This window comes from Quercus robur, chromosome 6, assembly GCF_932294415.1.
Source record: "Quercus robur chromosome 6, dhQueRobu3.1, whole genome shotgun sequence".
Lineage (NCBI taxonomy): Eukaryota > Viridiplantae > Streptophyta > Magnoliopsida > Fagales > Fagaceae > Quercus > Quercus robur.
Genome location: NC_065539.1, coordinates 606,975 through 634,412, shown reverse-complemented (window position 1 = coordinate 634,412; position 27,438 = coordinate 606,975). Strand labels below are relative to the sequence as shown.

Genomic DNA, 27,438 nt, shown 5'->3' with positions numbered 1-27,438 from the left:
ATTGGTATCGGGACTGCGTGCCGACTAAGTGAAGTCCCACATTATAGTGTAATCAAATAGAAGACGTTGGTGTGACAGTGATCACACCGTAATGTGGTCATCCCCACACCAAATAGTTGATAATCATTTGATAATACTTTACAATGGAATTCATATTTATGATAGACATAAAAGTTAATGATAATTTGAATTTGAATTTCATATGCAATCCCATAATTTGTTCCAACAATTAGTCCCTTAATTAAAATTTTAGCTAATTACATGATTTTCTCGGGAATCAATATCTTTTTTTTTTCTTCTACAATCAATGACGCGAAAAGTGAATTATATTATCTACTTTTTCTAGCAGTAATACGGGACACCACTCATTTTAAGCAACTAAAATGCCTGTCATTATCTTGTAGGTCACGACCACCCACTTAATCAGATCAGAACAAATGGTGTCTCTTTCTTTGTCTCTCATGTTAATTTTCCTCGCGTATATCTATGACCCATGCACAAGAATATATATAGTGATAAATATCCAAAAAGAAGAAGTGACACAGAAAGTATTTTCAGTTTTTCACCATATAGACAATTATACATACTGCCACTGCATGAGAGTTCCAACACTACCAAATTAAGCCCAGATTCCCAGTGTTACACTTTCATGTACAAACTGTATAACCATGAGCCCATTAACTTATACCATACCTCTAAACACACGGTTCTTTCATAAACATAGTGTTAACGGTCGAGTTGTGGGGGTTTCTGCAGTGGGTCAAAGACGATGGCTGCAACAGCTACTGCGTAAGTCAACTCTTCCCTCGCAACTGAAATCAAACTTCTCCTTTCTCGTCCCTTGCTTTCTGTGAACTCGACACTAGTGATCGGTGATCCCACAATTATGCCCTTTGTTATGATTATCAATCTTTTAATTGGACGATTTTTTTTTTACCAGTGGATTTTCCACTTAAGTGATGCTTGCTTTTCCTTGTTATACTTAATATACAGGGGATCTAGCTAGTCTTATAGATCAGTGAAGAATCTAAGATTTAACTTGAGGGGGGCAGAATGCTAAGCGATATTTTAATCCAAGAAAAATCCATATATAATAAATAGCTTATTCATTATATATTATGTTTATCTAGGTCTTTGTTTTAACATGAATATAAATAATGTTTTGATCAAAGTCCTAAGTCTACTTACCAATGGAAAAAGGGTTTTAGTTGGGGCTATTAACAAAGTGAAGCCAAGTAGTAAAAGTCTAAACTTATTTATCTAATTTTATTTTGAATATGAGTTGAGCTTTAACATATAACCAAACAAAATTTATATATTTACACATCATTCTCTTGTATGTATGTGTTTCTCAAAACAAATCAAAAAAAAAAAAAGATTACATTTACATGTTCAAGTAGTGCTTATTTTCTTGTTAAATAAACTCAAATTTGTTCCTAAGCTACTTGAGTGTTTTTTTTTTTTGTTTTTTTTTTTATTATTTTTTTTATAAGCAATTAATATAGCATTATTGATGAAAAAAAAAAAAACCCTTTAAGTTCACAATGAACACAAAGTGACAAAATGTACAGAAACTCAAAATGAAAATCTAAGAGAAACTTAAAACTTTAAAATAGAAAAAAACAATGTGTGAAACCCCAATTCCGGGACCAATAAAAAAGAGTGCTAGAAAATAAAGCTTTCTATTGATCCAAGGAGCTATTGTGTATATAGGTATATACATGGATAGATTGTAATAATGATGTTTGAGTTTGGAGAATATTGTTTCATAAAGTGGAAATTCAAGTTCTGAAATTTTCTAAGTGAAAATTCGAAATTTAGCATTTTCGATTGGTTGAATCTTTGGCTCAATCGATCGAAAATGGTAAGAAAATAATCTTGAAGTTTTTGGATGTCTCGATTGCTATTCGATTCCTATTCGACCGATCGAAAAGAGCACTCGATCGATCGAAAGTAATTTTCGACCAATTGAAAATCATGAAACAAGATTTTCTACAGAATTTTCTGGTGACTGTTCAGAAAAGTTGAAAAGGTTTCAAGCCTTGTTAATGATTTTATGAAACATTTTAACTCTCCATACGTGTCTTTTGATGAAATATAATCTTATGGGTATAAATAGAAGCTTATGTTCACTTGAAAAATAGTAAGTTAAAAAGGAACACAAGAAATCTTGTGGTTATTCTCCAGAATTGCTATCTATAGAACTCAACATCTTGGTTGTATCCTGGGGACAAATTTGCAATAACCCTTTAGTAACAATAGTGTAGGGGACAAATATTGTCTAAGGAAAAAGATATAGTGCCTCCAAATTATCTATTTTCTATTTGTCTTTTGTATTAACCTTATTCTTCCATTATTACTTTATGTAATATCCCCAACAGGATCTCTCCCTATCTTCAAAAGAACGACTATTTTGCTCCTTCCAAACAAGCCACATCAAACAAAGCCGGCACCATGTTCCAGTTCCAAATATCCAAACCTTATTTACCAAACTTATTTCTCAAATTAAATAGCAAAGAAGCAACATTCCCCACCAAGACCCACTAAATCCCACATTTGAAAAATGTAAACAACAAAATGTATTTTCGTCACTAAAAATACATTTTATTGTAGTGAACATCTTCCCACAAAACATAAACAACATCACAATAGATTAAAAGATGATCCAATATTTTGGTATTTCCCCATTATTTAGGTATATGCAATACCAATTTACTAATGACAAACACTCTTTGTAAGGTTATCCAAAGTAAAAATCTTTCCCAATGTTGTTGTCCACAAAAAGAACAACACTCTCTCGAGAACCGTCACGAACCAAATACCTTTCCAAGGAAAAGAGACAATAATAGCTCCCTAAATCTCCTTTATAAAAAGTTCGTTTATCAAATATGGCATTCCTCCTAAGACATCATTACATCTTATCCACCCCCTCCCATGAGAACCTAAGGATAAATGAACTCAAAGAAAGAGAAAACATAATTCATCTCCCAATTATTAAAGGTCCTATGAACCTTCCCATTCAATTGAGTGTCCAATACATAAGAATAAAACTTTCAATTCAGTTTTAACTTTTTTTTGCAATCAATTTAATCTCTATTATTTTTAATAACTTGCTATTAAGTTAAACCCAAATATCAACTTACTTACAAAAACCACTAGCACATTTGAAGCTTACATAGTAAATAAATAAAACAATAGGCTCTGTTTGGTTTAGGTGAAATGGACTGATTAATTTCTCAATTTTAAAGAAAGAAGAGGGAGAAAAAAGTCGTTTTGCCTTTATATTTTGCATTTTTAAAGAAAGAAAATGGGCAAATTGAAAACTTAAAAAAACAAAGACAAAGTGGCTCACCAAAATAACACTATAGATGAACAGTGCAAACTGTAGCGGCATTGTCGCTTTTCACAAAACATTTATTTTCAGTTGTGGTTGGTCACAGTTTCATATTTTATTATTTTATTTTAACTTATAAGAAATTGACACCTCAATAATTGTGAAAATATTGTGAAATTTGTTGTGTCAATACAACAATATATATAAAAGGAAAAAAAAAAGTGCCTCACCAAAGCACTGTTGCCGCAATAGTGCTTGCACAGTGCAAACACTCTGAGTGCACAGTACCGAATCACTGTAGCGGCATTCGCGCTTTTATAATATAAAGACGTGTATTTGTGAAAATAAGTATAACTGTTTAAACACGGCAAACTATGGTTCAAAACACCCTACCAAAAGTAGCTACAATTCCAAATGGCACTATAGCTACAGTAGTTACAGTTTTTTATTTATTTATTTATTTTTAGTCTTCCGTTTGTACTTTTTTTTTCTTTTATATATATTGTTATACTGATATAACAAATTTCATAATATTTTTACAATTATTGAGATGTCAATTTCATTTTGCTTCTTTAGTGTTTTAGCATTGTTCATCTACAGTGCCATTTTGGTGAGCCACTTTGTCTTTTTTTTTTAAAGTTTTGAACAGTAGCTACAGTACCAAGCAGCACTGTAGCTACAGTAGTAACAAATTTTTTTTTCCACTCTTCCGTTTGTACTTTTTTTCCCCTTTTATATATGTGGGGCCCAATAATTCGTGGGCCAGGCCCATTTACTCGTTGGGGCCCAAAGGTCCAGGCCGAGGAAAGTCATAGCCCAGGATCGGTAATACAAGTACAAAATAGTCTTGGGACACAGCCGAGGATGATTCAGTCCTCGGCATGTCCGAGATCTCATAGGAAGGAGGGGCAAAAATGGTATAGAAACAGCTTGGGAAAAAAATCTAAAATATCTATGTCAATAGAAAAGGGTATGTTGGAAAGTATAACGACCAGGGAAAGCTGCCCTTACTGCCATTCAATACTCTGCACCTGACAGAGCCATACTCTTCAGCTTTTACAACCACCCCCAACCACTCTGGGTATGGGCTGATGGGACAAGTATCAGTCTTGGAATGCCGATCCTACACGTGGACGAAGGATAAGGAACACAGGCTAGTATAAAAGGAAAAGTAAACAATCCAGAGAGAGGGCTGGGAAAAATGGCCAAAAACCAGAGCCTCCCAACCCGCCTCCAGGAGAAAGACTCCTAGGGCGAAGACGACTTAACCATGTATGAACACCATGAAAAACCCACCGTCTAGTGACCAAGGACTAGCCTTTCAAACCCACGCTCTACAAATGATATTGTTTGGGCCTTTTTACGTATGAACCCAACACCGTTGCGGGTCGTTACGAATCGTGTCCTTACAATTGGCGCCGTCTGTGGGGAAGGCTTGTGTGTTGGCGTAGACGGTAGGTCGAGACAGTTCCCTTGTCATTTCTAACAGCCGGTTATAGTGTTCTAGCGTAGAGTTCCACTAGGGGCTATGATTCTTGACTAGGGGCTACGCTTTGTAGCGTCAATCGCATGGATGGTTCTGGGGGCTTGGCCGAGGAGCCAATCCCCCTAAAACCAAGACCCCATGCCAAAAACCGAGTTTTGAAGAAAAACTGAGTTTTGGACAGAACCAAGATATTGCATGGTCCTCGGACTCAAACCTATGGGGAAACCAACTACTTAGATGAGAAAACTGAGTTTTGGACAGAACCAAGGTATTGCATGGTCCTCGAACTCAAACCTATGGGGAAACCAACTACTTAGATGAGAAAACTGAGTTTTTGACAGAACCAAGGTATTGCATCGTCCTCGGACTCAAACCTATGAAGAAACCAACTACTTAGATGAGAAAACTGAGTTTTAGACAGAATCAAGGTATTGCATGGTCCTTGGACTCAAACCTATGGGGAAACCAACTACTTAGATGAGAAAACTGAGTTTTGGACAGAACCAAGGTATTGCATGGTTCTCGGACTCAAACCTATGGGGAAGCCAACTACTTAGATGAGAAAACTGAGTTTTGGACAGAACCAAAGTAGTGCATGGTCCTCGGACTCAAACCTATGGGGAAACCAACTACTTGGAAGAAAAACTGAGTTTTGGACAGAACCAAGATATTGCATGGTCCTCGGACTCAAACCTATGGGGAAGCCAACTACTTAGATGAGAAAACTGAGTTTTGGACAGAACCAAGGTATTGCATGGTCCTCGGACTCAAACCTATGGGGAAACCAACTACTTGGAAGAAAAACTGAGTTTTGGACAGAACTAAGGTATTGCATGGTCCTCGGACTCAAACCTATGGGGAAACCAACTACTTGGAAAAAAAAAGAAAAAACTGAGTTTCGGACAGAACCAAGGTACTGCATGGTCCTCGGACTCAAACCTATGGAAAAGTCGGTTACTTAATAAAAGTTCTAAGTTGCTCAATCCTCGGCTCAAATACCAGAAAAAGGTTAAAGCTATGAAAGTTGTTAGGAAGATGGTGGAACACCTTATTACTCAGCAACTTGGAGGGGCTGTTCATTTTTGGGTTATATATCTTCGGATGATTACCTCCTAAACCGCACCGAGCATTCAGTTGTCATCTCGGCTATTTTGGGGTAAGTGTTGTTTTCTCAGGTCGGCATTATTGTGCCAAACAACTCTATTAAATTCATGATAACATCTTTCCATTTGCAAGAGTTTTGACCCTAAGTGTCATTTGTTCAAGTCGGTATTATTGTGCCGAACAGCACTCGTAAGCTCATAATAGCGCATTTTTCCTTGATAAGGGATTTCGGCCCTAAGTATTGTGCTCTGAGGTCGGTGGTATTGTGCCAGACCGCCCCAATAAGCTCATCATAATATCTTTTCTTTTTCTTCTTGATATGGGTTTCAGCCCTAAGTATCATTTGTTCGATTCAGTATTATTAAGTCAGATAGTTTCTATAAACACAGAGTAAGATCTTTTTATTAACCAGGATTTCGGTCCTAGACATCGGTCCAAGTGTAAAAATGAAAAGAATTCACAAGATAGTATGTCTATTCACGGCGTAACCATTTCAGAAATAAAGAGATAGAGCATGTGAAATAAAGCAATAACGACTTTTATTAATATAAAGAGGTATTACAACGTACAAAGAAGGGCTTAGACAAGCCTATACAGAAGGTGGATTACAAAAATAATAATAAAAAAAAAAACAACAACAACAATATGACGAATAAACAGTCAGACGTCTTTTTAAACTCGTCTCTGAAGTCCTTCCAAACTCTGCCCCAGTAGCGCCCATATTGAGAGGAGGACCTTCTTCAGAAGAAGAAGGAGGAGATGAAGAGAAAGAAGGAGGAGAAGAAGAGGAAGAAGGAAAAGCGCCAGGATGGATCTGGCAGTGGAAAGAAGAAGAAAGAGAGGCAAAAGGAGGCACCAGTGAAGGAAGAGAGGAAGAAGTAGGGACACTTTGTCCCTGCGTCAGTCCTGACTCCTAACACGCTGGTGCCATGTTAGCTATGCTCGTAAGAGAGCGGCTGGTACTGATAATGGGTGATCCCAGCTCAGTCGCGCCAAAAGTTTGACGCGACGAGCCCCTGCTTTGAATTTTGGCTGAAAGGAGGGTAAGAAGGATCTTGAGTCTCTGTCATCCCTGCCCTGACCGAGCCATTTCTAGCTTCATAAGAACATGGTACTTCTGAGAAGGGTATGGTTCCTTCATTACTCACTCCTATCTCGAACATATCACACTTTAAGATGTAATTAGCAGATAAAGAAAACTCTAGAGGTGGCTAAGGGTTTCTGGTTTCAGAAGGATTGAAAGGGTCTCTATATGAAAGAAATAACCTCATGTCTTTCTTCTTATATGAAGGGCAAAACGAGAGGTATTTAATCTGTCCAGATTTCCAAGAAAATCTGTAAACTAGAACATACCCGTTCCACTTCCCCACACCGTCAAATACCGTCGAATTTGAATGGTCTCGTAAAGGGAAATCATTAAAAGCACGTTTTGGATAATCAAACGGCAAGAACGCGTCATGAATGAAATCAGAGGAATGTCTCGTAGTTGGGAATGTTTCCTGGGTAGATGAAGAGACACCAACATTAATGAAGAACAGAATTAAACGAGCCCTGATAAAGGCTTAGTATTATCAAAACCCTCCTCTCCAACCAAGAGGTCGGACAGTAGGATTTTGAGGGGCTATTGTGGAGCCTAATAATTCGTGGGCCAAGCCCATTTACTCGTTGGGGCCCAAAGGTCCAGGCCGAGGAAAGTCGTAGCCCAGGATCGGTAATACAAGTACAAAATAGCCTTGGGACACAGCCGAGGACGATTCAGTCCTCGGCATGTCCGAGATCTCACAGGAAGGAGGGGCAAAAATGGTATAGAAACAGCTTGGGAAAAAAATCTAAAATATCTGTGTCAATAGAAAAGGGTATGCTGGAAAGTATAACGACCAGGGAAAGCTGCCCTTACTGCCATTCAATACTCTGCACCTGACAGAGCCATACTCTTCAGCTTTTACAACCACCCCCAACCACTCTGGGTATGGGCTGATGGGACAAGTATCAGTCTTGAAATGCCGATCCTACACGTGGACGAAGGATAAAGAACACAGGCTAGTATAAAAGGAAAAGTAAACAATCCAGAGAGAGGGCTGGGAAAAATGGCCAAAAACCAGAGCCTCCCAGCCCGCCTCCAGGAGAAAGACTCCTAGGGCGAAGATGACTTAACCATGTATGAACACCACGAAAAACCCACCGTCTGGTGACCAAGGACTAGCCTTTCAAACCCACGCTCTACAAATGATATTGTTTGGGCCTTTTTACATGCGAACCCAACACCGTTGCGGGTCGTTATGAATCGTGTCCTTACAATATATATTATTATACTGACACAACAAATTTCATAATATTTTCTCAGGTGTCAATTTCTTATAAGTCAAAATAAAATAATAAAATATGAAACTTTGACCAACCACAACTGAAAATAAATCTATATATATAAAAGCACGAATGCGCTAAATCACTGTAGCTACAGTGCTTTGGTTTCGTGAGCCACTTTTTTTTTCCCAAGTTTTGAATAGTAACTACAATGCCAAGTGGCACTGTAACTACAATAGCTATATATATATATATATATTTTTATTTTTTTTTCATGTAATCGGTTTGTGTTTTTTTTTTTTTTTTTCCTTTTAAATATTTATGTAAGCTGGTATATATATTGTTATATTGACACAACAAATTTCACAATATTTTCACAATTATTGACGTGCACGTATACGCTAAAGCACTGTAGCTACAATACTTTGGTTTCATGAGCCACTTTTTTTTTCCCAAGTTTTGAATAGTAACTACAGTGCCAAGTGGCACTGTAGCTACAGTAGCTACATTTTTTTTTTTTTTTTCCAGTAATCGGTTTGTTTGTTTTTTTTTTTTTTCCCCTTTTAAATATTTATGTAAGCTGGTATATATATTGTTATACTGATACAACAAATTTCACAATATTTTCACAATTATTGACGTGTCAATTTCTTACAAGTCGAAATAAAATAATAAAATATGAGACTGACCAATCACAACTAAAAATAAATGTTTTGAGAAAATGTTACAACACTTATTGTGTAGTGCGTTTGGTTTATTCAACTGGCAAGGTAGCTACTGTGCCTAAAGTTTTTTTTTTTTTAGTAATCGTTTTATGTTTTTTTTTTAATATTTATGTAAGCTGGTATATATATTGTTATATTGACATAACAAATTTCACAATATTTTCACAATTATTGACGTGTCAATTTCTTACAAGTCAAAATAAAATAATAAAATATAAGACTGTAACCAATCACAACTAAAAATAAATGTTTTAAGAAAATGTTACAACACTTATTGTGCAGTGCTTTTGGTTTATTCAACTGGCACGGTAGCTACAGTGCCTAAATTTTTTTTTTTTTTTTCAGTAATCGGCTTTTTTTTTTTAATATTTATATAAGCTGGTCTATATATTGTTATATTGACACAACAAATTCCACAATATTTTCACAATTATTGATGTGTCAATTTCTTACAAGTCGAAATAAAATAATAAAATATGAGACTGTGACCAGCCACAACTAAAAATAAATGTTTTGAGAAAATGTTACAACACTTATCATGCAGTGCTTTTGGTTTATTCAATTAGCATGGTAGGCCTAAAGTTTTTTTTATTTTTGTTTTTATTTTTTTAATTTTTAGTAATCGGTTTGTGTTTTTTTTTTTTTTCCTTTTAAATATTTATGTAAGCTGGTATATATATTGTTATACAGACACAACAAATTTCACAATATTTTCACAATTATTGACATGTCAATTTCTTACAAGCCGAAATAAAATAATAAAATATGAGACTGTGACTAACCACAACTAAAAATAAATGTTTTGAGAAAATATTACAACACTTATTGTGTAGTGTTTTCGGTTTATTCAACTGGCACGGTAGCTACAGTGCCTAAAGTTTTTTTTTTTTTTTTTCAACAATCGGTTTGTGTTTTTTTTTTTAAAATATTTATGTAAGCTGGTATATATATTGTTATACTGACACAACAAATTTCACAATTATTGACGTGTCAATTTCTTATAAGTCAAAATAAAATAATAAAATATGAGACTGTAACCAACCATAACTAAAAATAAATGTTTTGAGAAAATGTTACAACTCTTATTATTATCACAATATTTTTACAATTGTTAAGATCTCAATTTCTTATACATCAAATAAAAAAATGCTAAGTCCACAACATTTTAACATTAATTTATACAGTGCCTAAGTTTTTTGTTTTTTTTTTTTTTTTTTTTTTTTTTGTTATCGGTTTGTGTTTTTTTTTTTTTTTTAAATATTTATGTAAGCTAGCATATCTATTAACTATATAAAAAGAGTCAAAGGCTCATGAATAGTGTTTTTTTGGTTTATTCAATGAGTGAGGTGCACTTTTTCTTTTCTTTTTTCTTTTTCTTTCCCCTTCAAGTATGCCAGTTGGTTTGAGCTTTGTTTTTATTTTTTTTTGTTTTTTAAGATCTTTATATGTTTACTTTGTACTTGCAATGCAAGTTTATATTGTAAATACACAAAAGTTGTTAATATTATACACATTTGCACAAAAAATGGTAAATATTGTACAAAGTTTGTAAATGTGTACAAAATTTGCCAATTTTTTTGTGTCCATAATATAAATTTACATTGTAATTAAGTACAATGTATACATAGAGATATTATGAAAATGTTGTAACGCATGTGTCAATTCCTTATGAATCAAATCAAATAAAATAAAATAATAAAATATTATATCGAGATCTAGCACAACTAAAAATGTCGTGACATTTTGTTGTTATTACAATATATTTACAACTATTAAGGTGTAAGTTATAGGTCAAAATAAAATAATAAAATATTGGACTAGGATTTGTCACGATCTTATACGATTAAGATTAACTTTTTATGACATAATTATCAAAATTCTTAAAATTAATATCTCTTTTGATTAATATAAATCTCTTTGTATTTTAAAAATCAAATAATTTATATTTATATTTTGTGATACAAATAAAATCTAAAATTGATCTTAGTCACTATTTTTTTTTTCCATGGCTAGCACGTGCCTTGCACGTGCTGCCTTGACTAGTATTTTTAAAACATACCAACAACGTTACTGGAAGAAGAGAACGTTAAAAAACGGCGCTTGAGTGTCCCCATGAGGCCGTGACCATGAGCGATTTTGATATCATTCCTGCATGCATTGCACAAATGTCCGATTAAGCAAGCAGGTTTTGAAAAATGCTACCCCATTGCCCATTGGCATTACCCCCGACTCCGAGCTTGGATGACAGCCATGGCAGACAACTTCGACGTCCACCATGGCCTTGGCCTTTTGATGTCGGAAATTCGGCCGCTAACTCTAGAAGAGAACACCTCCTATTACGATATGGTGTTCTTCTCGGGTCCGGAGTTGCTGCTGGTTTTGGGTGAACCCGTTTGCAGCGAATTGAAGCGGCACTGGTGGTGTGTTTGGATTTCAATTTTTCCCATTTCTGGATACAGACAACTTTGATCCCATTTCTTGTTTCCTCGTGTTTCATGGATGCTTATATTGTCTTCCTTATCTTGGGTTGTTGGGTTTTTCTCATTAAGCACTATATCATTGTAAATGTTTGGTTTTGGATTATTTACTCATTGCTATCTTGCTACTATTTCCTTTGGCTATATATATATATATAGAGAGACAGACACACACATACATGCTCGCACATACATATAAACATACATCATTCCATTTTCACCGTTTCAAAAGAACTGATCTTTAGAGATATTTGTAATTGCTCTAGTTACATCTGAATAGGTAAGAGAGAAAGACTTATGCTTCACACCTTTTGCTTCGTATTTTAGAAAACCAGGAGTTTACTTTGGGAATTCAATGTGAGAGTAAGAGGGAGTATCACGTCACTGTACAGACTGTACTCCCGAAGTATTGGACAAGTTTCAGAGGGGGGGGGGGGGGGGGGGAATCAGAGGTTTTGTATTATAAATTTTCCTTAATAATACAAATGTGATTGACAGTACAATCTGCAATTTTATTATTATTATTATTATTTTTTTTTTGATAAGTAAGAAATCTGCAATTTAAATTGCAAAAAAAATTCTGCAATTTAAATTTTTTTAATGGCTTATGTGTGAGGAGGTAGGCTAATTTAGGAATGTTGTGAATTTTTGTTGTGTCTCTAAATGGACTCATTTACAGTTGTACATATATATGTATATCAGGAAAGGTTTTCAAAATACAAAATCAACTAGAGGAATTCTTGGAAGGCAATCTGGTGCAATGAGTGCAGTGAGCAACAATTGTTGACAGACCTGTGGTGATCCATAGAATTTGTGATGGTTGAATCAAGTGAAATTATTTAGTGGACTTGATGTACTTGATTTTTCTCTCAAATAAGGGTGAGAGTCACTGTGGCTTTGGGATCCACATTTCTGTGAGAGGGAAGTTTAGTATACCCAGTGTACAAAATAATTTCTTCTGAATCGATGGTCGCATGTTGTAGCTGTGATATTGACTCTTTTGTTGATTGGTGCTCTAGTTTATTACTCCCCTCAATCTGAGGAGTGAGGATGACATCACTCCCAACTTGTGACAATGACTCTCAAATGGTTCCTGAGAGAGTGGCTTGGTAAAATTGTCAGCTAACCGGTTAGTACAAAAATATTTGGTGATAACATGACCTTAGACAACCTTTTCATGTATAAAATGATAGTCAATTTCAGCGTGCTTAGTATGAGCATGGCAGACAAAGATTGATAGACATGTAAAGTCCATGCAGAAATTAATTCAGCTGTAGCAGCAGCCATGGCATGATACTTAGCCTCTGCAGAATCTGCACTTTAGCAAGCCATGCTGAGTTGCTTCTTGCTCTTGGCAGTCCTGGATATCAAGTTGGAGCCAAGAAAAACATCATAGCCCATCATGGAGAGTCGGGTGAGAGGACAACCTGCCCAGTTAGTGTTGGAGAAGGTATAGAGATCAACATAATGATCGCAAAGAAAATCCAAATCAAAACCCTGGACATGTCATAAAATCCTCTTAACTTGTTGTGTGTGGCCAACAGTCTTGAGGTTGCATATGTTGACAAACAGTGTTGACTGAGCAAGCAAGGTTTGGTCTAGTGATTGTGAGGTATTGAATAATTAAAGAGCACCAACCAAACTGTGGTACATGGAAGGATCTAAGAATGGTTCTGAGATTGTGCCAGAATTGGTTTGGGAGGGTGAGCATTTCTGCATGTTGGAGTAGGTCTCTAGCATATTATTCTTGAGAGAGGTGCATGTCGTGTGGTGAATTGGACATTTCAATGCCAAGGAAGTAGTGTGAAGAACCCAAATCTTTCATGGCAAACTCAGAGATGATTTGATGAATGAAGGATGACAGGAATGAGGTATTGCTCCCAGTGAGAATAATATCATCAACATAACAGAGCAAGAAGATTGTACCATACATGCTGTGAAACAAAAACAAAACAAAAAAAATAGGGGTCATTGGTGATGCACAAAAGACCATATTGAAAAAGCAATCAAACTAGGCCCTAGGAGCTTGCTTGAGGCCTAGAGAGGACAAGACAACTTGCAAATATAGGTGGGGTGTTCAGGATTGACCCCAAGAGGTTGTTCCATGAACACAGGCTCCTAGAGAAATCCATGAAGTAGGGTGTTCTTAACATCAATTTGTTTAATGGACCAACCGTGATTCAGAACATTGGTGGGGATATCAGGCAAACATGAATCAGAAGAATCAGAAGTCAGAAAATAAGAAGAAAGGAATGAAGAACAGAACGACACAGCAGCTACAAGGTGTTAAATAGATAGCCAAAACTACAAGTAGTTTAAGTATTGTTTTTAGTTCCAGATAAGTCACACGTGTTGTTACTAATCCTTGCACGTGCTGTAACTAATTCCCTCATAATTAGGATAGTTAGTTAATTAGTTATACTCTGTTATGGACGTTTAGGTCCAGAGGTTGGGGATTACTGTATATAACTCTGTTTTGTGTACAGATTCATTTATTCAATCAATTAGAGAAATTTCTATACCTTTCTCTCTCTCATTTTCTCTGTGATAGCATAGCTCCTTTTCCCTTTATTCTCTTATATGGTATCAGAGCTCGAGCCCTCATCAATGGCGCCGAATACTCAAGCTACACAGACCAGTTCATCTTCCTCCTCTCAGCGAGAGCTGACTCCAATGGAAGATCCACGAAGCCCATTCTTCTTGCATCATGGTGAAACACCAGGTGCGATTCTGGTTACTCAGCCACTAACTGAGGATAACTACCCTATGTGGTCCAGAGCAATGAAAATGGCTTTGGATGCCAAGAGCAAACTTGGATTTGTTGATGGCACTGTCAATGCTTCCATGGCAGTCACGCCATTAGAGAAGCAAGCTTGGTCCAAGTGCAATTCAATGATCTCATCCTGGATCTTGAATTCCGTTTCTCCTCACCTTACTGCTAGTGTAATTTACAGAGACACTGCATTTGAGGTATGGAATACTCTCAAGAAACGATTCTCTCAAGCAAACGGACCAAGGATCTCTCAGCTTCAGAAGCAAATCACAACTATGTTGCAAGGTGCTGCTACCGTAACAGGATTTTTCACTGATCTTCAAGCTGCTTGGGATCAATTGTTGAATTTCAGGCCTTTACCGTGTTGCTCATGTGGAAAATGCACCTGTGGAGTGAATGATAAAATTGCATCTTTTCAACATCAAGATTCTCTCATGCAATTTCTGAATGGCTTGAATGATTCTTACTCTCAGGTCAGAACTCAAATCCTTATGATGGAGCCTAGTCCTTCCATTGATAAGGCTTTTTCCTTAGTGATTCAAGAAGAAAGGCAAAGGTGTTTGGGTTTTCCTGCTATTCCTTCTGTTGAATCAACTGCTCTTGCAGTCAAGAATCAAGGATTCAACCAAGGAAATTCGTTCCAAGGGAACAACAGTAAGAACTTCAAAGGAAGCAATGCAAAAGGGAGGCCTGTATGTAGTCACTGTGGGAGGCTCGGTCACATTATGGAGAAATGCTACAAACTGGTAGGATTTCCTCCTGGCTACAAGCAAAAAGGAAGAGTATCTATGGCAAATCAAATCCTGGTTGAAGATGATCAAAGCAATTCTGGCAATTCTGGTACTCAGCAGGTTAATTCTTTCCCATTCACTTCAGAGCAGTATCAACAACTGCTTTCAATGCTCAGCTCTCAGGCATCTACATCTGGTGGAGCTAATGATGCTTTACACTCAGCAAATTCTGCTCTTTCAGGTAATGTGTGTAATACTTGGTCTGATAATGTTTCCTTAGATTTGCATCATTCAGTTTTTGCTATTAACCCTATCAACAAAAATGCTTATGGTAATGATGTATGGATTCTTGACACTGGAGCCACAGACCACATAGTCCATTCCTTATCCTTATTTACACATATCACTAGCTCAATTTCAACCTTTGTTCAACTACCTAATGGTGAAAAGGTCACTGTTACACATATAGGAACGATTCAAGTTACTTCAACCTTGAAGCTTGAAAATGTCCTATGTGTTCCTTCATTCACTTTCAATTTGATTTTTGTGAGTCAATTAACCAAAACCTTATCCTGTTGCCTTGTTTTTCTCTCAAATTTATGCTTTATACAGGACCTTACTTGTTGGAAAACGATTGGAGTGGGTGAATTACATGACAATTTGTATTTGCTGCATACAACTTCATCTTGCAAGTCAGTTTCAGAAGCTTCCTCAATTCTTGAGTCTGTTTTTCATTCCTTTGTTAATTCTGTGTCAGAGTCTATGTCCATTCCTAGTGTTACTAGGCCATACCTGTGGCATATGAGGTTAGGACATGTATCTGATAATAAGCTGCATGCTTTACACAGCTGTATTCCTGATGTACATGCCTTTCATAGCAATAAAAATTGTATTCTTTGTCCAATTGCTAAACAGAAAAGATTACCATTCCCTTCTTTTAATCATATTTCAGACAATGCTTTTGATTTAATTCACTGTGATGTTTGGGGTCCTTTTGCAAAATTTACTCATGATGGTTATAGATATTTTCTTACCATTGTAGATGATGCAACAAGGTCCACTTGGGTATATCTCATGAAATCAAAGACTGACACTAGATCTCTATTGATTTCATTCTATAACATGATTAAAACACAATTTCATGTGAATATCAAGAGCATTAGAACTGACAATGCTCATGAATTTTTCTTAAGAGATTTTTATGCCAATCATGGCATTATCCACCAACATTCATGTGTTGCCACTCCACAACAAAATTCAGTTGTGGAGAGGAAACACCAACACATTTTGGGCATTGCAAGGGCATTAAAGTTTCAATCTAATGTTCCTATCTCTTATTGGGGTGAGTGTGTCTTAACTGCAGTCCATATCATAAATAGGCTGCCTTCCAAAATTCTGAAACAACAAACTCCTTTTGCAAAGCTTTATGGTAAACCTCCTTCCTATGCTCATTTGAGAGTCTTTGGTTCCCTATGTTTTGCATCTACTCTATCTCACAACAGATCAAAATTTGACCCAAGATCCTCCTCTTGTGTTTTCCTTGGTTACCCATTTGGTGTTAAAGGTTACAAGTTGCTTGATTTAACTACCAAAAGGATTTTTATATCTAGGGATGTTCACTTTCTTGAAACAGTTTTTCCTTTTGTCTCATCTTCTCATTCTTTCTCTCCTCACACTAACATACCTTTACCTCACCTTTTCCCATCAGTGGCTCAACCATCTGCTTCTTTATTTGATTTTCCTCTCTCCAACCCTGCTTCTTCCTTGCCACAGGTTCTTCATTCTGATAATCCACCTAATCCTATTCTTCCCTTAGATAATTCATCTTCCCCTATTGAAGCTTCTACCACTTTACCTAGTCATACTTCTACAGATTCATCAGCCCTTAACCCTTCTCACTCTATTCAGCCTTCTGCAGATTTAACTCCTGTCATTTCTGCAGACTTATCAACCAATAATCCACTTCCTTCTATTCCACATATCCCTCATTCCACCATTGTTCCATCTGCTCCTTTGAGGAAGTCTTCTCGGGTACATAAAACCCCTGCTTACTTGACTGATTTTAAGTGCAGCACAATTGTCAGTGATCCTCTCACTTCTTCTGCCAACAAGTCAGGTACACCCTACCCCTTATCCACTTACCTTAACTCCTCAAAACTATCCTCCAATTATGCCCATTTTTGTTCTCTCATATCTGTCATTCCTGAGCCTAAATCTTACCAAGAAGCAGTCAAGGATCCTAATTGGCAGGCTGCTATGGCATCTGAAATTGCTGCTTTGGAAGCAAATCAGACCTGGGTCATTACTCCATTACCTACTAAGAAAAGGGCTATTGGGTGTAAATGGGTTTTTAGGGTTAAGTACAATGCTGATGGCTCATTGGACAGATACAAAGCTAGGCTTGTTGCCAAGGGCTTCACCCAACAAGCTGGTCTGGATTTCACTGACACCTTCTCTCCTGTTGCTAAGCTCACCACTGTCAAGACTTTGCTTGCTATTTCTGCTGTGAGAGGCTGGCATTTGGTTCAACTTGATGTGAACAATGCCTTCCTCAATGGTGATCTCCATGAAGAGGTTTATATGCACTTGCCTCAAGGCTTTCACAGTAAGGGGGTGAACCTAGTTTGCAAGCTCAACAAGTCTTTGTATGGTCTCAAACAGGCATCAAGGCAGTGGTACTCAAAATTCTCTTCCACCATTTTGAAGTATGGATTCAAGCAGTCTAAATCCGATTACTCCTTGTTCACTAAGAAGTATGATCAGATTTTTATAGCATTGTTAGTGTATGTTGATGACATCCTAATTGCAAGTAACAATATCCAGGCAGTTGAAGATCTCAAAGGCTCCTTGAATCATGATTTTAAGTTGAAAGATCTTGGTACTTTAAAATACTTTCTTGGTCTTGAGGTGGCTAGATCAGAAAAGGGGATTTCATTATGCCAAAGAAAGTATACTATAGAGGTTCTTAAAGATGCTGGCATGGCTGGTTGTAAACCCAGCAAAGTACCAATGGAACAAAACTTGAAATTGAGTAAGTTTCAAGGGGATTTATTGCCTGATCCTGGTGTCTATAGAAGACTAGTTGGGAGGCTGCTATATCTAACTATAACCAGACCAGACATCACATATACAGTCCATAAACTTAGTCAATTCATGGCTAAGCCTAGAAAACCACATCTTGATGCAGCCTACAAAGTATTGCAGTACATTAAAGGGTGTCCTGGTTAAGGCATTCTTTTATCATCAAAATCAGATTTGCATTTAAAAGCTTACACAGATGTGGATTGGGCCTCTTGTGTAGACACTAGAAGATCTACCACAGGCTTTTATGTGTTCTTAGGAGATTCATTGGTCTCATGGAAATCTAAGAAACAATCTATAGTTTCTAGATCCTCAGCTGAAGCTGAGTACAGGCGATGGCTTTAACAGTGTGTGAAATGACTTGGCTACTGGCCTTATTAAAGGATTTAGAAGTTGATCATCCACAACCTGGCATGCTTTTCTGTGACAACCAGGCTGCAATTTACATTGGAGAGAATCCTGTCTTCCATGAGAGGACAAAACACATAGAGGTAGATTGTCATTTGGTTAGAGACAAAGTACAAGACAAGGTGATACGTTTGTTCTTCACTCCTACACATACACAGCTAGCTGACTTGTTTACTAAAGCTATTAGTAGTCATCAGTTGAGATTCTTAATTTCCAAGATGAATGTGTTGAACATACACAGCAGCGAGTCTCATCTTGAGGGGGAATATCAGGCAAACATGAATCAGAAGAATCAGAAGTCAGAAAATAAGAAGAAAGGAATGAAGAACAGAACGACACAGCAGCTACAAGGTGTTAAATAGATAGCCAAAACTACAAGTAGTTTAAGTATTGTTTTTAGTTCCAGATAAGTCACACGTGTTGTTACTAATCCTTGCACGTGCTGTAACTAATTCCCTCATAATTAGGATAGTTAGTTAATTAGTTATACTCTGTTATGGACGTTTAGGTCCAGAGGTTGGGGATTACTGTATATAACTCTGTTTTGTGTACAGATTCATTTATTCAATCAATTAGAGAAATTTCTATACCTTTCTCTCTCTCATTTTCTCTGTGATAGCATAGCTCCTTTTCCCTTTATTCTCTTATAGGGGAAAATGCTAATGGTTTGAGATTTAACAATAGGGCTAAAGGTTTCAGCATAGTCAATTCCTTCAAACTGAGTGAAACCCTTGGCGACAAGCTGTGCCTTCAATCTCTCAAGACTGCCCTCAGCTTTGAGTTTCATTTTACAGACCCATTTGTATCCTACCATATTTATGGTGGGTCATGAGGCATTAATGTCCTAGTGTGGTTTGCATGAAGAGCGTGGAGTTCTTCTTGCATGGCTCGAACCTAGCCAGGATGTTTCATGAAGGATTTCCAAATTTTTGGTTCTGAATATATTGAGGATGATAGGGAATAGTGAATCAGCCCAGTCTTGGTTTTCCTTGAGTGTTACATTGGATGAGCATTGAGAGAAAGATGCCTACCCGATTTCAAAGGACCTAAAGGAACACTAGAGCAGCGTATTGAGTGGAAAGCAATGGGTGGTGGGAGGGAGGATGGACTAGCTGAAAGGCTGGGTTGGTGATTGAGTGGGTGTAGATTGGCAAGTAATAGTGCCAAGTAGGTTCATTGAGGAGTTGAGGTGAATGGTTGGGTTAAGATGGAGATTTTATGGGGAAGGATGAGAAGGTGCAGTGGCTTGGTAAGGGTCTTGTGCTCCAGAAAAGGGCTAGGGTGGGGGTGTGATCTTTATCTCATGTAGGATTTGACCATCATCATGAAATATAGTAAAGGATGTAACAATGGTTGCTTTGTCCCCCTGAAACATTGCACCACTAGACTGCTCAATGGCATAAGTGTGGCAAATTTCATTGAGAATAATGTGCCTTGAAATGTAAACTCAACCACTAGGAGGATAGAGACACCTATATTCTTTGTTAGTTTGGCAAGTTGTAGAGTTTATTGCAGGGAGCTATTTAAGAAAACTTTTCTAGATAGAAAAAGTGGCTCAGAAAAGGAGCTGGCCTCCCTCATATCCAGCCACCCATAGATGGGAGACCCTAGCCTCCTCTATCTCTCTCTCTCTTAGTGCTCTACCTCCATTCTAAGGTTCCATCACTTTGAAACCCTGGGATTTGGTTTGTTGTAGGTGCTTGTATGATATATCATAAGGTTTCTACATACCAACCAGTCCCGGGAGTTTGTAGGGGTCATGTCCATTGCTAAAAATCATGGACAGATGTTGTGGTTTGACATCCTTTCCAATGCGCATGTGTGGGTCTAAAGGCTTTTGTCAAAACCTAGAGGTAAGTGTTCGTATCTCTATAGATACAACCTTAGGTGCACATTTACTCATTTTCCTTCAGTCTCTATGGCTTCTTTCATATATAGACAGCAAGTTGACAAATTCCTCAAACTGTGGAAGTGAAGATCTAACCTACATTACAGTGACAAAACTGTCATACTTGTGATTTGCAAAATCTGTGATGGCTAAATCAGTCACATATTGTGGCTGTGATATCTTGGTTGACTGATCTCGGTAGATTGGGTCTCTATCTAGCTTGATTGGTTCAGTACATATCCTTATATATGTACGTCCATGTAGATTTACAAATTACATGTGTGTGTGTGTTTATGTATACATGGTTGTGTGTACTTTTGTGTGCCTTTGTCTAATATACCATTTGGAAAGAACCAGTGTCAGTATGTAGATTTTCCCTGCTTATTTCTTTGTTTCTGACTAGGATGTTTTTTGTTTGCAGTGCATTCCACCATGAATAAATTCAGGCTTCTGGTATTAATGGTTTTCTGCAGTGGGCTTTTTATTAACACTAGTACTAGTGTATCTACAAGACCAGATGTGGTTAACATTGGGGCTATTTTCTCTTTCAATTCTTCCATCGGCAAAGTTTCAAAATTCACAATAGAAGCTGCAATCAAAGATGTGAATTCCAATCCAGCAGATTGGAAAGAACCAGTGTCAGTATGTAGATTTTCCCTGCTTATTTCTTTGTTTCTGACTAGGATGTTTTTTGTTTGCAGTGCATTCCACCATGAATAAGTTTAGGCTTCTGGTATTAATGGTTTTCTGCAGTGGGCTTTTTATTAACACTAGTACTAGTGTATCTACAAGACCAAATGTGATTAACATTGGGGCTATTTTTTCTTTCAATGCTTCCATCGGCAAAGTTTCAAAAGTGGCAATAGAAGCTGCAATCGAAGATGTGAATTCCAATCCAGCAGTTTTAGTTGGAACTAAGTTCAAACTTTCAATGCAGGATACCAAATTATCTAGCGAATTTCTGGGTATTGTTGAGGGTACATTCTCTGGAACATCTCTTGTCTGTTCATTCTCAATTCTTCACTTTCTCCATAATGCAAGTTGAGAATTTTATACAGGCTATGTTATTCATGTCCTTTTACAGCTTTACGGTTTATGGAGAATTATACAGTGGCCATACTTGGTCCCCCGTACTCAGTTATGGCTCATGTAATTTCACATATTGCGAATAAACTCCATGTACTTCTATTATCCTATGTAGCAACTGACCCCACCCTGAATTCACTTCAGTTTCCTTACTTTGTTCGGTCAACGGAAAGTGATCTCTTTCAGATGGCTGCAGTAGCAGAAATTGTAGCCTACTATGAATGGCGAGATGTAATAGCAATCTATATTGATGATGATTATGGGAGAAATGGGGTTGCTGCCTTAGGGGACAAACTAGCTGAGAAACGATGTAAAATATCATAAAAAGTTCCTATGAGCCCTGACTTAACCCATAATGACATCACCAATGCACTGGTCAAGGTGGCTTTGATGGAATCTCGGATTATTATCCTCCACATTTATGATACCTGGGGTCTAAAGGTACTTGATGTGGCACGCAATATGCAGATAATGGGAAGTGGATATGTGTGGATAGCTATTGATTGGCTTTCTACCTATGAAGCACGGGTGCGTTTCGGGACTCGGGTGCGGGTGCGGGACTCGGTAATTTTTGAAAAAGGTGGGTGCGGGTGCGGCAGGACTCAGCGATTAAAAAATTATTAAAAATATTTTTATAATATATGTTTAATATATTGCTAAGCATACTTTTACTTTTTCACATTATATAAACAAATACCAAATTTAAGAGCAATAGTAGATAACAACTAAAACATGATGTTCATAAATTAAATATAATCCACAAGATTGAAACTAAAACATTCCATGAGGGACGAAGCACACAGAGATGAGGGACGAAGCAGTGAAGCACACAAAGAAGGCAGAAGGGAGATGAGGGACGGAGTGAGAGAGGAGATTTGGATGAAGTGTGAGTGACTTAAGGGGTCTGGGTATTTAGGTTAAGACCCCTTAAGTCAAACGGTGCGTTTGCACCTTTTTTTTTTTTTTTTTTTTGAATTTCGGCCTGACTCGGCCGTTTCGGCCGATACGGCCGATACGAACCGAGTCGGCCCGATTTCGGCCGCGTCGGCGCCGATTTCGGTCGTGTCGGCGCCAACTTTGGCCGCGTCGGCCCGCGTTGGGATCCGCCACGTGGCGCGACACGGCACGACGCGGGACGGATGCGCGGTCTGCGGCGTCCCTCCCGCGTCGCCGCATCCCGCCGCGTCGGACGCGGGTGCGCCGGCCTGGGAGCCGCGTCCGTGCATCCCAGCTTTCTACAATACTAGATACAGGCTCTTCCCTCTCTTTATCAAAATTGGATAGCGTTCAAGGGGTTCTTACATTGCGTATGCACACATCGGATTCAGATTTCAAAAAGAGTTTTGTTTCTAGGTGGAGAAACTTAACTGCTGCAGAAGACACAGATAATGGCCTTGTAGGACTAAATTCTTATGGTATGTATGTGACGTAGGACAATCAGAACAAAATTGAAACAACGGAAAAATAAAGGGATATAACCTAGGAGTCAGCACCTAAGCCTTGCTTGCACTAAGTACCAAGCGGGGAAACCACTAGGAGTCAGCACTTAGGGTAGACCTGGAGTCAGCAACAGACCAAAGAAAGACTAAACGGCAATTTTTTTCATTCATCAAAATATCAACTATCTCCTCAAAGAGTACAATAGGTTGCTTATAAAGGATTATTAAACCCTAGTTCTAATTGGCTAGGAAACCTTAATTGCCTTATTACAAAAATAACATTGCTTCCCAAATTAAAATACTACGACGACCTAAAACATAAAAATACAATTGACTTGCAAACATAAATAATATTAAATAATAATTTTCTTGCATTTCCCACATCATTCTCCTCTGGTTGGAAAAAACTCAACCTCGAGTTTTAAAACATTGATGGATTAGGATGCTAACAAATAACACTTGCTTCAAGTCTGAAATCACCTTAGGGAGCACAGGGAAAGAAAAACCTTGAATTCCACCACATCAAACTCATTTGGAATAATAAAATCAATGTGTGGAATCAACATAATCTCTTCTTGAACCTTATGAACCATAGGAAGCACTGTGGTTTTAACCTCTTCGACTTCACCAAGATGTAGATCTTCAAGGACTATGGAGGGTTGATCAGAAGCACATTCAACAACTTCAACTTTCACATCATGTGCACCTTCTAACATAATACTCTTTTTAGGCACCATCTCTTCACCTTGCTGCTCTTCAATAGATTCATTTCCTTGCACGCATGTTAAAGCAACACTTGTCGAGGCATGTACATCTGTGCCAACATTAGGCTTTGGTGTTGCTAGAGGAGTCTCCACAACCAAGATATCATCATCAATGTTGTCTTCGATTGGGGCAGCAATAAGTTCATTGTGATTAAGTATCCTTGGTTTCCCAATTGAATTGGTTTGAGTCTTCTTTTACTTCATCTGAGCAATCCTGTCTTGAACATTTTTCATGAGTTTTACAGATAATTCTTTTAATTCCTTGGTAGATTGTTCAAAAATGTGCTGAGGACATGAAATAGGATGAGGATGAGAATTCATCGTATTTGCTTCAACTTGAAAAGTACCACACTGAGATTGGGGTATATACTTAGCTCGATAGTATGGTGACAAATACTCATCACAAAGCTTTTCTTTCATATCTTCCCACACACTGATAGCAAGTTCATACCTCATATAGCGGAAATATTCAAGATTCTCCCAAAACCTTTGTGCTTTACCTTTTAATTTCAACTTGGCATACCTAACCTTTTTGTTTTTTGCAAAATTTGCTTGGTCAAAGAATTGCTCCGTCCCATTCATCCAGTTGACAAAATCTCGTGGATAAGTTTCATAACCATCAAAATAAAGTGCTTCTAATATTACCATGATTTTCTAAAATAGTACTTCAACAAATAGTTGGAAGTTGGAACAAGAACCTGAGTTGCTGTGATGTTCTCTAGACAGATTGTTGGAATAGGCTTCTAAGATTATTCTCTCAAATAGTTGCTGGGACTAGGCTAGTTGATAGGTTTGGATTTCGTGGGCTGGGTTTTTTTTTTTTTTTTTTTGCAAAAATAATAAAATACATTGCTACTTTAAGACACTACAAACATGGACTTAAAAGAAATTCAAACGGACTTAAAAGAAACTACAGACATGGACTTAAAAGAAACTCAAAGTACAGACTCTAAAAGGAACTTAAACCACGGACTAAAAAGAAAGACTACAGAAACTAAAAGAGACCGGCGATGGGCTTGCGGTGCTAGGGACCGGCGACTCTAGCAGCACGACGACAGGGAAGGCAGTGGTGGCACGATACATGGAGGAGTGGTGATGATGGTGTCGGCGGCAGTGGCTAATGTGTGTGTTGATAGTGTCGACGGCGGTGGCTGGTGGGTCGGCGGCAGCTAAGTGCTAATCTATGGGTTTCGACGGCTAATGGGTCAATATCAGCGGTGGTTGGTCGAGGTTGCCGATGGGTCTCGGCATGGGTCTCTTCTCTCTTTGTGGTTGCAAGGGATTTGGAAACTTGATTGTGGGTTCTAGACTAGTAGTTTCTGGTTGGCTTCAAAATCTGGGTTTTTTTTTTTTTTTTTTTTTTTGGGTGATATTTTCTAGCTCTTTCTTGCGGTGATGCTTCAACAGATCAGTGTTTGCTCTGATACCAAATATGACGCAGGACAACCAGAACAAAATTGAAACAACGGAAAAATAAAGGGATATGACCTAGGAGTCAGTACCTAGGCCTTGCTTGGAGTCAGCACCAAGCAGGGAAACCACTAGGAGTCAACACCTAGGGTAGACCTGGAGTCAACACCAGACCAAAGAAAGACCAAACGGCCATTTTTTTCATTCATCAAAATATCAACTATCTCCTCATGGAGTACAATAGTTTGCTTATAAAGGATTACTAAACCCTAGTTCTAATTGGCTAGGAAACTCTAATTGCCTTATTACAAAAATAACCTTGCTTCCCAAATTAAAATACTAATAGCCTAATAAACTACTAGGACCTAAAACATAAAAATACAATTGACTTGCAAACATAAATAATATTAAGTAATAATTTTCTTGCATCTCCCGCATCAGTTTGCCTATGACATTGTTTGGCTTCTTGCTCATGCACTTGACACATTTTTCAATCAGGGTAAAAACATTTCATTCTCAAATGATTCAAGTTTAAACAAGTTCCATGGAGGGAACTTGCGTTTTGATGCTATGAGTATCTTTGGAGGGAAACAGTTACGTGATAACATTTTACAGGTTAATATGAGTGGTGTAATTGGCCCAATTAAGTTCACTCCTGATGGTAATCTCATTCATCCTTCATATGAAGTCATCAATGTGATTGGCATGGGGTTTAGGACAATTGGTTATTGGTCTAATTCGTCTGGCTTATCAGTTATGCCTCCAGAAAAGCTCAATGCACAGCCAAATGGTTCCATTTCAATTCAACCATCACTTTATGGTATAATCTGGCCAGGACAAACAGCTCAAAATCCTCATGGATGGGTATTCTCAAGCAATGGAAGGTAATTGAGAATTGGAGTTCCAATACATGTTAGCTATAGTGAATTTGTCTCTAGAATTGAAGGCTCTGATATGTTTGGTGGTTATTGCATTGAAGTTTTTAATGCTGCAAAGGACAAGTTACCATATCCAGTCCCATCTAAGTTTATTCCATTTGGGGATGGACACTGATAAGAATCCAACCTATTGATTTTCAGTTTAGTAGTTCTTCGAGGGAACTAGGCCTCCATTGATTGATTCTTTGAGGGAATCTACCTCCAGTAGCAAATTCAAGAATTAGCTATTTTCTGTATTATTCTTCAATGAAATGCTTACAATCTGATTTGTGGCTTATATCCTATTCAAACTAACTAGGTACAACACAGCACAGCTTAACCAACTAAGCCTAACTAACTAAGTACAACACTTAATGCAATACCACAATAGCACAACAGTACAACACCTTAGTTACAAGCCTCTCTTGCCACTCTGTCACAACAGCTCATCCTAACATACTACCTTGCACTGCCCAACACACTACCTTGCATTATCCATCAGGCTGCCCTGCATTATCCATCAAGCTGCCCTGCATCACGGACTGCCTAGCCCTGCAGTCTACACTGTCCAGCCACGCAGCCTCTCAATGTACTTCAATCAAAGTCCTAACAATACCTCTCCCTTTAAAGCACCTTGCCCACAAGGTGAGGGTATTGAACCTGCAGTTTATGAAGAAGTTCCCAAGTGGCATCAACTGGAGAAGAACCTTCCCAGTGAACCAAAACCTCAGTAGCATCCTTGTACCTTCTGATCTGACAGTGCCTTTGCTGCAAAATAGCTTTTGGTTCTGGAGTGATACGGCCTTAAGCATCAATTGGAGGAAGTGTTGGAATTGGAGTAACTGATTGGCCAATCTTAGCCTTCAAACAAGAGACATGGAATACAGGATGGACCCTGGAAGTGGAAGGCAAATCCAATTTGTATGCCACTAATCCAATCTTCTGTAGAATCTGAAAAGGACCAAAAAACTTTGGTGCCAGCTTCCCCACCTTAGACCAACGAAGGGAGTGTTGTTTGAAGGGTTGCAGCCTAAGAAAAACCCAATCACCCACCTCAAAACTTCTCTCTTGCCTATGTTTGTCATCCTGCAACTTCATTCTATCTTAAGTAGCTACTAAGTTCCCTTTAAAAAGGTCCAAAATCTGCTGCCTAGCTAATAAAAAATCATCCACAGCAGCAGCCTTAGTGATGCCCGGAATGTAATCCATCAATTGAGGGGGTTGAAAACCATAAAGAGCTTCAAAGGGAGTCACCTTAGTTGCAGTGTGATAGTTAGTATTAAACCAGAATTCAGCCAAAGGTAACCACTCTACCCACTGTTTTGGCTTGTCACCAGCAAAGGCCCTCAGATATTGCTCAAGACTTCTGTTAACCACCTCAATCTGACCATCAGATTGAGGGTGATAGGCAGAGGACATAGCCAAGTCAACTCCTTGCAATCTAAACAACTCCTCCCAAAACCTTGAAGTAAACACTAGGTCCCTATCACTCACTATAGAAGCAGGCAGCC

At 37.9% G+C, this 27,438-nt stretch overlaps 2 protein-coding genes across 5 annotated transcripts in view; both read left to right on the top strand.

The window, feature by feature from the left end:
* LOC126690417 (glutamate receptor 3.6-like) overlaps positions 1–27,438 on the top strand; it is a 66,302-nt gene that overhangs the window by 23,071 nt on the left and 15,793 nt on the right. The gene's annotated exons all lie outside the window — the stretch shown is intronic.
* Positions 494–21,906, top strand: LOC126690418 (glutamate receptor 3.3-like). Its single transcript, XM_050385554.1, has 3 exons — positions 494–789; positions 21,013–21,288; positions 21,396–21,906. Exons 1-3 carry the CDS (start codon positions 669–671, stop codon positions 21,719–21,721), a joined length of 723 nt encoding a protein of 240 aa, XP_050241511.1. The 5' UTR covers positions 494–668; the 3' UTR covers positions 21,722–21,906.